The sequence below is a fragment of the Cygnus atratus genome, chromosome 1 (genome assembly GCF_013377495.2).
Source record: "Cygnus atratus isolate AKBS03 ecotype Queensland, Australia chromosome 1, CAtr_DNAZoo_HiC_assembly, whole genome shotgun sequence".
NCBI classification, from domain to species: Eukaryota; Metazoa; Chordata; class Aves; order Anseriformes; family Anatidae; genus Cygnus; species Cygnus atratus.
The window spans coordinates 199,519,633-199,536,138 of record NC_066362.1 but is presented as its reverse complement, the minus strand read 5'-3'; the positions used below and the strand labels follow the sequence as shown (position 1 = coordinate 199,536,138).

Genomic DNA, 16,506 nt, shown 5'->3' with positions numbered 1-16,506 from the left:
TTCCAGAAACATGAAGACATGGAGATAGTTAGGAACAGTCAGCATTTATTTTCTGTTTATTTATGTGATCAGCCTGACCAGCATGCCTGCGCTCAGTGAGGAAATGACTGGTTATATGGATGAGTGGAGATGTTAGAGTGGGCGTAACATCCTTGACTTTATCAAGGCTTTGGGCGTCATCTCCTGCAGCATTCTAATTTGGAAGCTAAGGAGGAGTGTACTGAAAAACAAGCTGTTGGATGGGTTGAAAATTGTCTGAGCTGACAATTTCAAGTGGTACTAATCAATGGTATTCGTTATTATTTATTAACGGCAACTGATTAGCCATTAACAAGTTGCCTGTTGGGAATCCAAAGGTGGTGCTTAGTACCCCACTGGCTGATCTGCATTCACCATAATTTGTTTGTTCAGTTGTCCAAGCAAATTGTAGACAAGTTTTTGTAGACAGTCCAGAAGGGCTGGATATTGTTTCTGACTATTTATCACCACTATGTTTTGCATTTGATCTGAATGTAAATGTTGTTAAGAAGATTTATGTTATTTAGGTTTTTGATTAAGGGGAAAAAAAAAAGAACAAATATGTTCAGATAATTTAACATAATGACTTTCAAGTTAACCTTATTAGTACATGTTATACCAACAACATACAATTTACTTGGAGAGGTCCCTTCTGGATATGTAGCCTTCCTACTGCTTGCATACCGTTCATATTTTGCTGAATATCTTTGATGCTGATTTTCATTGCTAGTGTGTAGATGCGGCTATTGCTATGCAAAGAGAAAAGCTGAGCAAACTTATCTTAAGGCCTCAGGAAAGATCCTCTCTTCTGACTACATTTTGTGCTTATCCTGATACAGACTCTGATAAATAATCATGGCATATAACCCCCACTTTAACCATAAGAACTACTTTTTGTGCTTATGGCTTGAAGATGAGCTTTGGACACGCTGATCCAAGTTGGTTGTTGTGTTCCTCTGCACTTACTGCTTACTAGTGACTTTCTGTTTTGTTCTAGCTCCTTTACCAAGTTGCCTCACCTCGCAGGAACTGAACAGAATCTTCTTCTTGCTAAACAAATTCAAGGCCAGTGGAAGGAATTTGGATTGGATTCAGCAGAACTTGTTCATTATGATGTGCTTCTTTCCTACCCAAATGAAACACAGCCAAACTACATCTCAGTAATTGATGATCAAGGCAATGAGGTGATCTTTTTAATGATTAAACTATGTTTATGTAAGACTTCTTTAAAGAAACAGCATCTTCCACTGTCTTCCCATCCCTTCATCCCAGCATTGAACTTTATGATGTGATAAAAATACCAGTGGAAAGGGAACTCAAATTTAGAAGTGATTTTCCAGACTGCAGCAGAGCAGAGCCAAGTGGCTGAAATCTCAGTGCCTCATACAGCAGAGGGAGGATGTGTGGAGAAGCAGGGACTCGACACCTGTAGGCCATAATGTGTAATAACGTCCACAGTGGTTCAGATTAAGAATATGTCTAGACCAATATCCTGTTTCTATAAACAACTCCAAGTGGATGCTCAGGGAAGTTTAGGAACAAAGAACAATGTCTGATGTGCATAATTCTTCCAGTGTCTGGGTGTTTTCAGCTCAGATGTCCACTGGATGTGATTCAATGAGTATCTTTAAGAAACCTCATTAGACCTCTTTTCCAAGTATTTAACCAGTTAGTAGCTGCATTATCTCTCTCTTCCAAGTACCTATCTAATGCCTGCTTGAATATCTGTACATTTTTTGTTTCCACAATGTGCTGAGGTAAGGAATGTCACACAGATGCTGCCCTTAGCCACCTTCTTCATTTTTTAGACCCAGGGGAACAAAGAAATAGAAGTACAATCTGCCAAGGAGTCTAAGTGAAGAGGGGAGCTGGAACTGCTAGGGAAGTATCACAGCACATAGGCAGGGATGGAGAGCCCTGGTAGGAACTGAGGAATATGTGCTCAGGCAAGATATGAGCTTAGAGGTAAAAGAATGGAGAAATTCTTTCAGAAACTTCCTAACACAGTTTCTGAACTAGAATCTTACAAGGTGACAAAGAGGAGAGGTAAACCCTGAGACAACATGAGTGTTACAGATAGGCAGTGATGAAGGGCTGCATATTTAACTGGAGCGTAACTACCAAAGGGGTAAAGACATGAGTAATAATACAAGTGGGAGTAATCACAAAAAAATGCCTGTAATGACATGGACAAATTAGGTGTCTTTTTATTGCCACCACCTCTTGGCAATTTTCAGCTACTTCTTTGCTTAGGTTCAGGCAGTGACAGATGAGCATCTTCTGACAAGTATGCACAGTTGCATTCTGTTACAAAAAATCAGCTAGGTATCCTTAGCTGATTTTTGTTTGAAGTTATGCATGCTAGTTAACATTCTATTTTTCACTGACAATCTATGGAAAATAGTATATCATTTGCAGTAACCCAACTTATTGTACAAACTTGTGCCTGGAGGTACAGTAATTGACCAAAGACTTGTTATTTATTTATAGATTTTCAATACATCATCATTTGAACCACCTCCTCGGGGATATGAAAATGTTACTGATATACTGCCACCATATAATGCTTTTTCACCACAAGGGATGCCAGAGGTAAGAAAAAAAGAAAAAGAAAAAAAAAAGAAAAAAAGAAAAAAGAGTATTATTAGCTGAATCCATATTTTGTTAAACACTTGATGGAATAGATTTCTCCCACTTCTCAAAATATTTCATGTAGAAGTTTTAATTAATCATTGTTATAAGTGAAGGAAAACATAGCTAGGCCACGTGTTGTGGGAAGGTTAGAGTTCTATTAAAAAAAAAAAGGTTTCTCAAAGTTCCTAGAAATCTGAATTGCAAAACAAATGAAAAGCTTTTAACTTTAGGGAAATGTTTCATACATCTCAAATTACTCCATGTTACTCAATCACATGGAAAGTATTTTCATAAGTCTAAAATGGAAATAGCAATATATAAATCAGTTTGGAAGACATTTTGGATTAAGCACATATCTTCAAAGGCTACGAAAGTCCCTCACTTAGTCTGATAATACATCATGAAGGGATCAGTCAGAGACAATATTGCGTTATATATATATATGAATAAAATTATATAACGATGAGTGTTTGTATATCCAGGGAATAGGACTATCTTTTCATGTCCACAGAAATTTGTCAGTTTAGCAAAGTAAGTTGTCGTAGCTTGAAATCACAGCTTATAGGGCTGCTGTTAAGCCCTCGATAATATAGAAAGGCCAGCAGTTTGAGCCAAGATTTCCTATATAATACTATGGAAATCTTTAGTTATTATTTTTAGGGGTACTGGAACTTATTTGTAGAAATACAAAATATATCATACACAGTGAATAAAACTGCATATTTTGGAAAAGAGGTATTTTGTTGAATGACCAGTTGTCATCAAACCAATTTTCAATTCTATGTAGTCAGATCTGGTATATGTGAATTATGGCCGCACTGAAGATTTTTTTAAGCTGGAGCGTGAAATGGGAATTAACTGTACAGGAAAGATCGTCATTGCCAGATATGGGAAGATCTTCAGAGGAAACAAAGTAAGGGCTGTGTTTAATTTTTTCCTCCGCGGGTCATTGTTTCTGTTGCTGATCGCAGTAGACCCAATGGGAGTTAATGAGGGCTGTAAGTTGGAACATAGGAGCAGAAGGAAGCCTGCAATGTATCCAGCATAACTACCTTGTAAGAATAACTTTCAAAACAATAAAAACAGATAAATGTATAAATCTCCTGACACTGACATTTTAGGCAGTTCTTGCAAGAGGAACGAATTTTGGGGAACTCTAGTTTGTAGAGCCAAGGTTTTTACTACTTTTCATCCACAAAGCTGCAGAATTTTGAAGAAGCATTCAAGAAGGAATCTGATGCACAGACATTGAATAACTACTCATTTGGCTTTAGACATCAACTCCAACAAAACTGGTGATTGTGGGAAAATGAGGATAATGGTTGGTTCTTGTGCCTCAGTGTTAGGCCTTGTGCTTTATCTCATAGCCTTGAGCTATGACTAAAGTTGTGACTGACCCAAATAATGAATATACCATGCTTTGCTGTGCTTTGTTCTTCTGCTTAGTCTATGATCATTTTCACTCTTCTACGTATACAGCTTCTAAAAGTATGTCCCCATGGAAGTAAAACGCAACATCTGGAGTTATTACTGCATTAAAAAAAAATTAAAGGCAAATAATTTTACAGGTTAAAAATGCCATATTAGCAGGAGCCCAAGGGATCATACTTTATTCAGACCCTGCTGACTACTGTGCCCCAGGAGTAGATCCCTATCCAGATGGCTGGAATCTTCCAGGTGGCGGAGCCCAGCGTGGGAATGTGTTAAACCTGAATGGAGCTGGGGACCCTCTGACACCAGGCTATCCTGCAAAAGGTGAGATACCTGTACCGTGGGCCATCAAGTACTTTCTAAACTGGTGCTGGAAGTTATTGTGTATTTCTGATACAGATGCAAAGAGAAAAGCTACTTAAAATGACTTTTAGCAGTTGTTCATTTTCCTGTTGCAGCTTGGGTTCTATCTGTATGTTCTTTGAAGTGGTTGCATTTGAGCTAGGCAGGGAAAGTAAGTTTTTAGGAAAATCTCTTTGTATGATGTCTGCTTTATAGCTCTCAGACAAACAGGACGTGTATAGTTTTACAGACTGCAAAGCAGTAGATAATGGCTGAGAATTTATAGGTGTTTTAAAATCTCCGTGTTTCTTAGGAGGACCAGTTTAAACTAGATTATAGACTGTCATCAAAGAGGAGTAATAGGATTGCTTGGAGGTATGTTTCCTTACTGATCCTAAATTCCTAGTAGAAAAACAGTTTAAGATTCTCTGTACAGGGAGTAAAATTTCTGTAATAAAAATAAGAGAAGCCTGGAGTCTTTCGAAACTTGGCACCATATACCTGTCTTGTCCTTGTAGGAATCCTGAACTAAGGCGCCTACCAGTTCTGTCTGCCAATGGGATGGGAATGCAGGGGTGGTTCTGTAAATCTTGCTGGCTTGCGTGACCACTACTGGAGGCATAAGAAATCACTATATAGAAAAAAAAAAAAACAGGATGTCTGCAATGTAGGTAAATCATAGGGTAACAGAATGGTTTGGATTGGAAGGGACCTTGAAGATCATCCAGTTCCAACCCCCACTAGATGTGGGCACCTCCCACTAGACCAGGTTGGCAGGGTGCTGTAAGGTCTCCCCAGAGCTTTCTCTTCTCCAGGCTGAACAACCCCAACTCCCTCAGCCTGTCTTCACAGGAGAGGTGCTCCAGCCCTCTGATCATCCTCGTGGTCCTCCTCTGGACCTGCTCCAACAGGTCCGTATCCATCTTGTGCAGGGGGCCCCATGGCTGAACGCAGGGCTCCAGGTGGGGTCTCACAAGAACAGAGCAGAGCAGAGGGGGACAATCCCCTCCCTCACCCTGCTGGCCACACTGCTTTTGATGCAGCCCAGTATACAGTTGGCTTTCTGGGCTGCAAGCACACATTGCTGGCTCATGTTGAGCTTCTCATCCGCAAGCACCCCCAGGTCCTTCTCCTCAGGGGTGCTCGCAATCCATTCTCCGCCCAGCCTGTGTTTGTGCTTAGGATTGCCCTGGCCCAGGTACAAGACCTTGCACTTGGCCTTGTTGAACTCCATGAGGTTCGCACAGGCCCACCTCTCAGGCCTGTCCAGGACCCTCTGGATGGCATCCCTTCCCTCCAGTGTGTCAACCATGCCACACAGCTTGGTGTCATCAGCAAACTTGCTGAGGGTGCACTCCATTTCATTGTCCATGTCACTGACAAAGGAGTTATATACTGCCAGTCCTAATACCGACCCCTGAGGAGCACCACTCGGTACTGATCTCCACTTGGACATGGAGCCGTTGACTACAACTCTTTGAGTGCAACCATCCAGCCAATTTCTTAACCACCGAGTGGTCCATCCATCAAATCCATGTCTCTTCAATTTAGAGAGAAAGATATCATGGGGAACAGTGTCAAATGCTTTGCACAAATCCCGGTAGATGATGTCAGTTGCTCTTCCTTTATCCACCAATGCTGTAACCCCATAGTAGAACCCCATAGTAGAAGGCATGATCTTCCCTTTGTCAAGCCATGTTGGCTGTCACCAGTGACCTCCTTATTTTTCATGTGCATTAGCAGAGATTTTCCAGGTGGATCTGCTCCATGATCTTGGCAGGCACAGAGGTGAGACTGGCTGGCCTGTAGTTCCCGGGGTCTTCCTTTTTTCCCTTTTTAAAAATGGGGGTTATGTTTCCCCTCAACCAGTCAGTGGGAACTTCATCGGAGTGCCACGGCTTCTGAAATATGATGGACAGTGGCTTAGCAACTACATCTACCAGTTCCCTTAGGACCCGTGGATGTATCTCATCAGGCCCATGGATTTGTGCACCTATATTTGGTAGAAGCTGATAAGAATGCTGTAATCTTGACATTTTGTTCTGTTTTCTCAGAGTACACTTTCCGATACAAAGTTAATGAAGGTGTAGGGATTCCAAAGATCCCAGTTCATCCCATTGGATATCATGATGCAGAAGTGTTACTACGGTGAGTATACATCAGTCCTCTTCATCTCTTCAGAATTTAGTATTTGCAAATGTGCAATTAACATTTTTATACTAACTGTATTGTTACTTGTACTCATAGTTCTTTTGCAGTAGTGTGTACTTCAGAAAACATGGAAAATTCAAAACAATCTGTTGCTGGCATGATGTTTTTAAGAATTTTGTAAACCTGCCATGGTTTAGTTGCAGTAAGTGTTAAGGGAATTTTTGTTCTTAGTCCACTGATCAAGTATGTTTGTCTTGTCTTTCACTCAACAGTGCAATGGGAGGACCTGCAGCTCCAGACAGCAGCTGGAAGGGAAGTCTCAATGTGTCTTATAACATAGGGCCAGGATTTGCAGACAGCTCTTCAACAAGGTCTGTTTCAACACTCACCTATTTACAAAATATTGCAAAAAATGTCAGCAAGACAAAGACTGTGAAACAATACATCTAGAGATATTATCATAGAATCATAGAATGGTTTGGGTTGGAAGGGACGTTAATGTTCATCTAGTTCCAACTCCTATGCCATGGAAAAATCAACTTCCTTTTCGGTGAGCACCACCACTATAACTATGATAACTATAATGATAACTATTAGAATTTGAAAATAAATGGTCAAAGCTATAGTTGTGGATAGACAGATGGGTAGACAGATGCAGAGGGTACATATCCAGCCTACCTATCTATTATGCTTTCTTTCCTGTTTCTGATGACCAAGGGGAAAATAGGACAGTCAATACGTAGAGGTCCAACAGGGAAGCACTACCAATTAAGTAGTTCTCTCCTAGATTTTTCCCTTGTCCACTGGAAGCCTCACAGTATTTCTTTGAACTTAAAGCTGTGAAATATGGAAATGATGTGGGAGTCCATCAGCTGTTTCCCAACGCAGGTAGGACCCCTGGTTGAAAGCCCTTAACAATAACAAGACATAACAGAACAAAAAACGCATATATCTTACTAACTTGTTTGGGAGAAACTGGACTTTGACCACTTGTATTAGCAATAATATGTATGCTCTTTACCTTTTTTCAGCTCTAACAGAGAAATAAAACTGGTAAGGTTTTCAGCACTAAGAGTTGCTCTTAGGCAGTCTGAGCCATGTAACAATTGTAGTTGGCTGTCAAGGATTTGACTGGCTGTCAGGGGCTGTCACAGCATTCCTTTTGGTTTATAACTGATAAGCTATGTTAGATAAAGATCAAGACCACTTTCCTATAGGAATACATCCCATAGTTTCAGTTTGAACAGAATTTTATTTCACAAGGACCGGTGGATAACAATGAGCAAATGGTGTGTAAAATTATGCATCGTTATCACTGCTCCACCTCCTGCAGAACAAGAGAGTGTCTTAATATACGATTTTGAAAAGACTTAATTGATTGTTACTCTTTTCTTCTGTGTTTTAACACCAACTTAAAGTGAATAAAGTAGGAAAAAAAAAGGCGTATTTGACATAATTAGGGTGCTGTTTTGAATGTCTTCAGGAGCAATAAAACCCAACAGTGAGAAAAGAAACAATATGATTCATCAACAAAACATATACATGGGACATATTTTTGAAAAGCACTTTTAACATCTTCGTACTTGATAGAGACAAGTTTTTATAAATAAAGGCTAATCCTGCATATACTTCTCTATCAGAGTAACTCTATATCAAAATGAGCCTTTTGAATCTAGGTAGACAGTCGCTTACACATGAAAAGTGTGCAAGTATATACATGCTCAAGGCACTGGTGTCAATTATTTTCTGGGCAACAATCCAGTAGCTGTCCTGAAGTAGATTTTGATTTTGACAGCTATGCAGATTTGCTGCTGAAAAGATAGCTTCAAATGTGAAGCATTTGGAGTTTTGCCATACCCAGAATAGGCATTGTTTGGTTCTTTGTTTTTAATACAGATTAAGAGAAGGTGAATATTGCATTATTTTTAGGTCTTCTAATACCTGAATTTCCTTCCTTTTTATAACATTTCATGAGACCTTTTTTTGTTTGTTTGTTTGACAAAGCCTAATCACTTTGATTTGCTGTCCTAAACAGCAATTTCAAGTTATTCATGCATAACTATTTATAGTGACTCTCTCCCCAACTTCTATACCAATTCACATAACTGTGCTACAAAATCATGGTGTATTCTTTATAAAATTGCAGTTATCAATTTGGTCAAAATGTAAAAACATTTTTAGTTACTGCATATGCTTTTCAGTTTCCTTCTCCACAGTTGACTCCCATAAATAACAATTCAATAAATTCTGTAAATGTTTGAAACATTGGAGGTTATCCTGCTTAATAGGGTTTCTTTAAAGCCACTTTCTATCAACAGTTTAACATGAAATAAAAAATAGGACACTGATACAACATGACAGATATGCTGAACACACAAAGCAAAACAGAAGCACAAACTTTCTGGCTTACAAGCTGTGACTTTTTATTGTCTTCTCAGTCAGAGATGGTTACTCCACACTGTTTTTCATTTCAGAAAAGTCAGAATGCATGTTCATACAAACAGTAAAATAACACGAATTTACAATGTCATCGGTGTCCTCAGAGGAGCAGTGGAACCAGGTGAGCATCAAGTGCTTGAGAATTAATTCCTTCTTTATTTTGTGCTTGGTGAATTGTTCTCATGTTGCAAGAAACAAAGTTTTAAAGATATACAGATAATATTGGAATCTGAGAAATCCTTAACAGCTTGTCCTGTCCCTCCCATCAGATGTTTTTTCATGAGCATTACCAAGAAGATATTTCAACAGGAATGCTAGAATGATAGGTGTCAAAGAATATTTTATGTTTCATTTTACCATAGGATTACAGCATTCATGCATCTTGTCTTAGAAATCTTAACACAGTGTGAAGTACAGAAAACTAATGATGATTTGAAACCTTGACATCCTATTGTTAGTACTGCGTAGCAGGACATACACATGAACTAACTTTAAGTGGAAAAATATATATAAAATATTTCTTGTCTTCATATATACCCTTCAATAGACTAAGTGAATGACTGAAGATTACCTTAAAAATACATTTCTAATGCTGATATTAAAATTAATTTGTTTGACACAAGTAGGGATGCAATCATAGACTCACAGAATTGATGGGAGGTTGGAAGGGACTTTGAACATCATCAAGTTCCACCTCCCTGCCATGGGCAGGGACACTCCCCACCAGACTGGGTTGCTCAAAGCCCCATCCAGCCTGGCCTTGAACACCTCCAGGGATGGGGCATCCACAGCTTCTATGGGCAATCTGTGCCAGGGCCTCACCGCCCTCCGAGTGAAGAATTTCTTCCAAATATCTAATCTAAACCTCCCCTCTTTTAGTTTAAAGCCATTCCCCCTTGTCCTATCACCACACCCCCTGACAAAGAGTCCCTCCCCAGCTTTCCTGTACCCCCCTGTAGGCCTCTTACAGAGGCAGACCTCTGTAAGGTCTCCCCAGAGCCTTCTCTTCTCCAGGCTGAACAACCCCAACTCCCTCAGCCTGTCTTCACAGGAGAGGTGCTCCAGCCCTCTGATCATCCTCGTGGCCCTCCTCTGGACCTGCTCCAACAGGTCCGTATCCTTCTCGTGCAGGGGGCCCCATGGCTGAACACAGGGCTGCAGGTGAGGTCTCACAAGAACAGAGCAGAGCAGAGGGGGACAATCCCCTCCCTCACCCTGCTGGCCACACTGCTTTTGATGCAGCCCAGTATACAGTTGGCTTTCTGGGCTGCAAGCACACATTGCTGGCTCATGTTGAGCTTCTCATCCGCAAGCACCCCCAGGTCCTTCTCCTCAGGGGTGCTCGCAATCCATTCTCCGCCCAGCCTGTGTTTGTGCTTAGGATTGCCCTGGCCCAGGTACAAGACCTTGCACTTGGCCTTGTTGAACTCCATGAGGTTCGCACAGGCCCACCTCTCAGGCCTGTCCAGGACCCTCTGGATGGCATCCCTTCCCTCCAGTGTGTCAACCATGCCACACAGCTTGGTGTCATCAGCAAACTTGCTGAAGATGTGCTTGAGCCCACAGTCTGTGTCACTGACAAAAATGTTAAATAATACTAGCAGAATCAATGGAAATACAGATAATCTAAATGTATTTTTAAGTAATTATTGATATTGTGTGCTTGTTTCCAGATAGATATATTATTTTTGGAGGTCATAGAGACTCCTGGGTGTTTGGTGGTATTGATCCAACTACAGGCGCAGCTGTTCTTCAAGAGGTTGTTCAGAGTTTTGGTAAAATGAAGATGGAAGGTAACTTATTTATTGCAGCCTTAAAGCGATGGATATGGAAAACAGCAATAATGAGGGACTATGCTGAATGTTCCCAGAAGCAGTTGTGTTGATTTAACTTCTCACCTCTGCAGAAAGTTGTAGTTCTCATTATGAAACATGCAAATACATTGAAGAATTGCACGTGTATCATTGCATCTTAGTTGGCTGAATTTATTCCCTCATGTCTCTCATCAGTAGAAGATTAACCTTTTAGTTGTATAGAATGAAAATTTTGCATTAGGAAGAAATGCTTCTGTAGTAATATGTTCCTTTAAGAGTTTAGAGAGGATTTTTTTTCTACTGCTATATCAATTAAGTGCTAATTTTTAAAAGTGATTCAATTAACTGTGTTGGTCTTTTACTAGACTTTCTAACTTGAGCTGAATTTTCAAGTTTAACTATGTGATTGCAGGTTGGAGACCCAAACGAACTATTATTTTTGCTAGTTGGGATGCAGAAGAATTTGGATTGTTGGGTTCCACAGAATGGGCTGAGGTAAATAAAGAATAGTGTGAAGAAAGCATAACTTGGACGTCTGTTGCAGGAAGGTACAGAGCCCAGTGGTGTCGATCACTAGACTGCAATCAGTAACTTCAAATTAAAATTGGAGCACAACAGATTCCTCTTCAGGTGCTGCAAGGCCCTCATATATTTATGCAAATTACCTATCTAACTTCTCACAGAAACACAGTTCTGCTGAACTACATCAGTTTATTGGTACTGAATGGTTTAACTTTTTTTTTTTTTGTTAGAATTTTATTTACAAGGCTGTATTTAGAAAACTTAGAGTTTTAAAAATCAGTACAAGAAAATATTTAAATATTTTTATTTTAATTTATTGGCATGTATTTCAGTAAACTACAAAATTACATATCAAAATGACACAATTGGAGGAGAAAACCAGAACTGTGCTCCCAATACCAAAGGGATTCCATCGTTCTTCTGTTAACAAAGCTGTGATTTCTCTTCCCTTGGATTTGCACTCCCATAAACCATTCAGCTTCCAGGTGCAATTGACTCCCTGCATCTTATTATCAGTTTGTGGGACATTAGATAAAGAAAGCATAATTTAAAATCATTTAAATCATTTAAATCTTTAAAATCATTTACTGAGGGTTTTTAAAGGATTTGCTTTAAAACTTCATGTCACCAGAGCTCCACTGATGACAAAAGTACAGTGTATATTACTCTTTTACTTGTGATTCCGTTTTCTATCTAACTGTTCGTTTTTTAGATACTGTCAAGAAAAAAAAAAAAACACAATTGTTTTAACTATGAAGAATATGAAAGCATGGTACTTAAAAGATCTGTTTCTCTTGAGCAAGTCATGAATAAATTAGTTATTTTATACTTATTCTTGTATTGCTACTGCTGTTCCGCAGTGTTTCTTGTTTAATAATTTAATAGCTGGTAATCTATCATCTATTGCATTTCATGCGATGGCAGCTGTACTAGATTAGAAAGCCATAAACACCATTCATATCTGAACCTCAATGTTTTTATATTATTGTTTTCTTGCTTTATCTTGGTGGTATGCATTCCTCCTCTTTGACACCAAAATTAGATTTTAGTTTCTCTAGAGATTTTCCTCACAGCTTACATTTGTGTTTTCTGTAGCTGCCAGATCTGTCACCTACTAAATCTTGAGGAAAATTAACCCACTATGTTTACTGGTAAAGTAACAAAAAGACTCTGCAACTGTGGCAACATCCTTTTGTTACATAAACCATCTCCATTGCTCATAAATGAAAGAATTTCGTTATGTTGCAAATAACCTTTTGCACATATATAAGGCCATGTGTATGCATATCCAAGCTTACTTCCTCCCTTCATTTCTTTCTTTTTTTTTTTTTTTGTTTGTTTGTTTCCAGAATCTTCTCTACTTCTTGTTTTAAAGATACCAATTGCATTTCGGAGTTACCACTTACCAATCCAATTTGCAGTTCACATGACTTACAAATGATGAGTTGTGTTATAAATTGAATGAATCAAATATCAGTTACTAACCTAATTAGAATATCCATTACAAAGCCAAGATTTAGTAAAATACCACTTAGTGATTAGAATATCAATTTCAAACATAATTGCCAGTTTGCAAAAAATTAAGCCTGTGTGTGTATATATTTAGCATGAAAGCAATGTTTGGTTGACTCAAAACAGTCAAATTCAGTGCTTTGATTCATCCCTTTTTGAAATGGAAGAGTGTAGAAATGACAGCAATATCCAGTTTATCAGTGTTAAAAATGAGTTCAGTGCTGGGATCTGACATGAACAACTGGGAATTAAAGGCATTGAGGAATCCTAGATCAGCTCACAGTCATATTTTGCACATTCAAACAGTGGTTGATCTTGGACTCTCTCCAGTATGCCCAGGTCTCTCTGGTACTGTGGGCCCAGCACTGGAGCCAGCAGTCCAGGTGTGACCTCACCGGTGCTGAGCAGAGGGGCAGGATCACCTCCCTCAGCCTACTGGCCATGTTTGTCTCATGCAGCCCAGAACACCATCGGCGTGCTTAGCAGCAAGGGCCCAGTGCTGGCTCACGTTCAGCCTGGTGCCCACCAGGACCCCCAGGCCCTTTTCTGGGAGCTGCTGCCCAGCTGGGTGGCCCCCGGCATGTCCTGGTGCCTGGGGCCGTTCTTCCCCAGGGCAGGACCCTGCACGTCTCCTTGATGAACTCCATGAGGCTCTTGTCAGCCCACCTTGCCAGCCTGCTGAGGTTCTTCTGGCTGGCAGCACGGCCCTCTGGTGGGTCACTCCCCTCAGTTTCATGTCTTCTGCATTAATTTTCCTGTCCTGTCTCGCTCCCATGTGATGCAGCAGACAGACGTACATTTTGTGGGTGGTTCCCAGAAAAAATTGAGTCCCAGATGTAAGAGTGAATTTTGTATGCCCAGATCATTAAGCCACCCTCAAATACTAGTATAATTAGTAAGGTACATTGTGTTACTTCTCCTGACATGGGTCTTAAAGGTAAGGTGGTAAAAAACAATGTACTTAATATCTTGACTAAATGTCACTAAATGAAAAGTAATAATTGCACTTCTACAACCCTAGGAAAATGCCAGAGTCCTCCAGGAACGGGCAGTTGCTTACATCAACACAGATTCTTCTATAGAAGGTGTGTCCTATTTTTAAACTCACTTTACTTTACAGATGTCAACTTTAATAGTTATTGTGTTATTTATTGTGTCCACAGCTAGCGAATGCAAAATAGAGGTGACATTCAGCATAACCGTACCAAATGCAGAATTAAGTGGAGAGAACAATTTACATTTTCATGTTGCTTTCTTCTTGCAAATAGTTCCAACCATGAGCTGCAGTTGGATGCCAGAATGCCTCCTCTAGAATTTCGTGGTCTGTGCTGATGAATTGAGCAGCCTGAATTGTAAAACTGCTTAAGTGCTTAACTGCTTTAGCTTTAATATACAATTACAGTTTTGATATATAACAGACTGTTCCTTGTTCTGTTTGCAGCTCCAGCTCAATTTACTGTGGAAGTACAGTATCTTGAGACACTATAATTTAATACAGTCTCAAGACAATTAGTGTCAAGACCTTGGGCTTACATTTTGTGGGGGTGGGAAAACATTTTGTTGCTTTGGGACAGTGTAGTCACCTTTGTTCATTGCTATGAGCAGGAAGGCTCTGCAAGGAGTTACATATTATGGCAACGCTGTCCTAGAAAAATGAACTCTCAAGAGTGGTTCAAAAGAAAGTGATCCCCCATTATTGAATTTACTATGCCCTTCAGATTCTGAGAGGAATCTAGCATACAGGAATGATGCTTAGAAACTGGACTTTGGAAACTGGAGGCAGCACAGTGACCTAAATCAGAATAAGGAGGACAATTTCCCTCTTAAATTATTCTGAGCTTTATTACAGAGGGGCTTCATTTGCTATTGTCTATGCTGAAATAATAGTCAGCAGAGTCCTGTGAAGCTGTTCTGCACCATATCCTCTGTTATTTAGGGCATTGCTCTTCCCATGTTAAACCCAACTTATTTGGGCTTACTCTGTGTGAATAAAATGGATATCAATAGGCACATTTAAAATTTTGTTTTATTCCTGTCAGCTGAAAATTCTATCTGTCACAAAAGGATTGAAGGGAAAGAAAAGCCAAACCCAGTTTCTAAATGCTCGGTTGGAGTTGGGGTATAAGGAGAGTAGAGCTGTTCCTTCAATTATGTAGCCTACATGCTGTGTAAAAAGTGGAGCAGAATTTCATGCCTAGATCTCACGGATGAAATAATAGCTTTACAACTACTTCATATTCTCAGCATGGATTGTAACGCTTTTTTTTTTTTTTTAGTTGATTTGCAGCCAACATGCTGCTGCATTACCAATTTTCTTCCAAATCATAATTATTCAAACACGCCTCTTGTTTTATGCATTAAAGAAAATGCAAAAGTAAAACTACTGGAAAAGAAATACATAAAGAAAAAGAACACCATCTTCAGTGGACTGTTTTAAGTGTCTTGGACATCTTTCACTTCACTCTGAGCATCCCCTGTAGAGCCATAACATCCATATACTCTGGAATTACTTTGTTTATCATCGCACTTTCTCTACAGTGCTTCTTGTGCCATGTTTTGAACAGCAAATTATTTCTATTGATTGTCCTTTAGCACCCAAGGCAGGAATAGTGGGTCATCCTTTTAGGCATTTTTGTGACTCTAATTTCCAGTTCTCAAATATAGGTTCTCTTTGGAAACATTATTTTTACCTAATATTTTTTTCCATCAACGTGGGGTTTTCTGTAATTGTCAGTTGAGTCCTCTTGTGAGTACACACCATGCAAAGGATGACCAAAAGGCCTAAAGCAGTGTCAAAATCTGGCAGCAGTGTTATCTGACAGCTTGTCTTTCATTGCGTCAAAGCCTTCTCACTCCCCTTTGCTGCATCCCAGCTGCTGCTGGGTGGCGGTAGCCTACAGAGAAGGTTGCTTTACAGCCTACCTACCTCAGTAGCGGCAAAAGTTTATTTCCAATGGGGCTCTTTGGGACAGCTTTGGGAGGAGATACCTAGCTCAACATAGCCCCCAGGGAATGTTGAAACTTCATGGGTGTAAAGTGAAGAAGCTACAGCATGGTGGTAGAAGGGGATGTTTAGAAGAGATGAAGACACTACTCTGCAGCTTTGTTGCCTTCTGTTTGGGTGAGGTTTAATACTGAATTACAAAATGCCAGAAGTCTCACAAGTCTCTTACTCAGAAGATGACTTGTGGTTTTTTTTTTCCAGATACAATCTGAAAAAAAAATATTGCAAAAGTCCTCTTCATGGTAAGAGAAGAAACAGCTGCACTGAGAAGCTTCTTAAAAACTCTTGCAAGGGAAATGTCAGTTTCTGAATGCACTGACTTATTTTTTACTTCTTTTTCTAGGATGTTACCACTGCTTCTGTTTAATACAAGCTTTGGGGAGCATGTGAGTGACAAGGATTTGTAGGAGATGAGGGAGAGTTGGGCATATTCTAGAACTATGGGAAGGCTTTATTACATTACTGTGTATGTACCATAACCAATGCAACTCTGTTGTGTAGGAGCAGTAGCTTTTACATGGTGACCAAATAAATAGTCTGTTTCTGTATATATTCTGAGGCAAGATCTAAATTCTTTGCCTTAGAATCAAGGAGAAGTTTGTCTAAGAAGGAACTGCAGGACTAATCCATTAGGAAGAC

General features: G+C 39.7%; 2 protein-coding genes across 2 annotated transcripts in view; one reads left to right on the top strand and one right to left on the bottom strand.

Moving 5' to 3' along the window:
• Positions 1-16,506, bottom strand: part of CTSC (cathepsin C) — a 770,970-nt gene that overhangs the window by 703,123 nt on the left and 51,341 nt on the right. The gene's annotated exons all lie outside the window — the stretch shown is intronic.
• LOC118245898 (N-acetylated-alpha-linked acidic dipeptidase 2-like) overlaps positions 1-16,506 on the top strand; it is a 33,379-nt gene that overhangs the window by 3,075 nt on the left and 13,798 nt on the right. The window contains exons 3-12 of the mRNA XM_035542483.2: positions 1,016-1,202; positions 2,509-2,610; positions 3,440-3,565; positions 4,221-4,407; positions 6,480-6,573; positions 6,849-6,947; positions 9,051-9,136; positions 10,689-10,808; positions 11,242-11,324; positions 13,885-13,948. Of these exons, the coding sequence (XP_035398376.1) occupies positions 1,016-1,202; positions 2,509-2,610; positions 3,440-3,565; positions 4,221-4,407; positions 6,480-6,573; positions 6,849-6,947; positions 9,051-9,136; positions 10,689-10,808; positions 11,242-11,324; positions 13,885-13,948 (1,148 nt within the window). The remainder of the gene's footprint in view (positions 1-1,015; positions 1,203-2,508; positions 2,611-3,439; positions 3,566-4,220; positions 4,408-6,479; positions 6,574-6,848; positions 6,948-9,050; positions 9,137-10,688; positions 10,809-11,241; positions 11,325-13,884; positions 13,949-16,506) is intronic.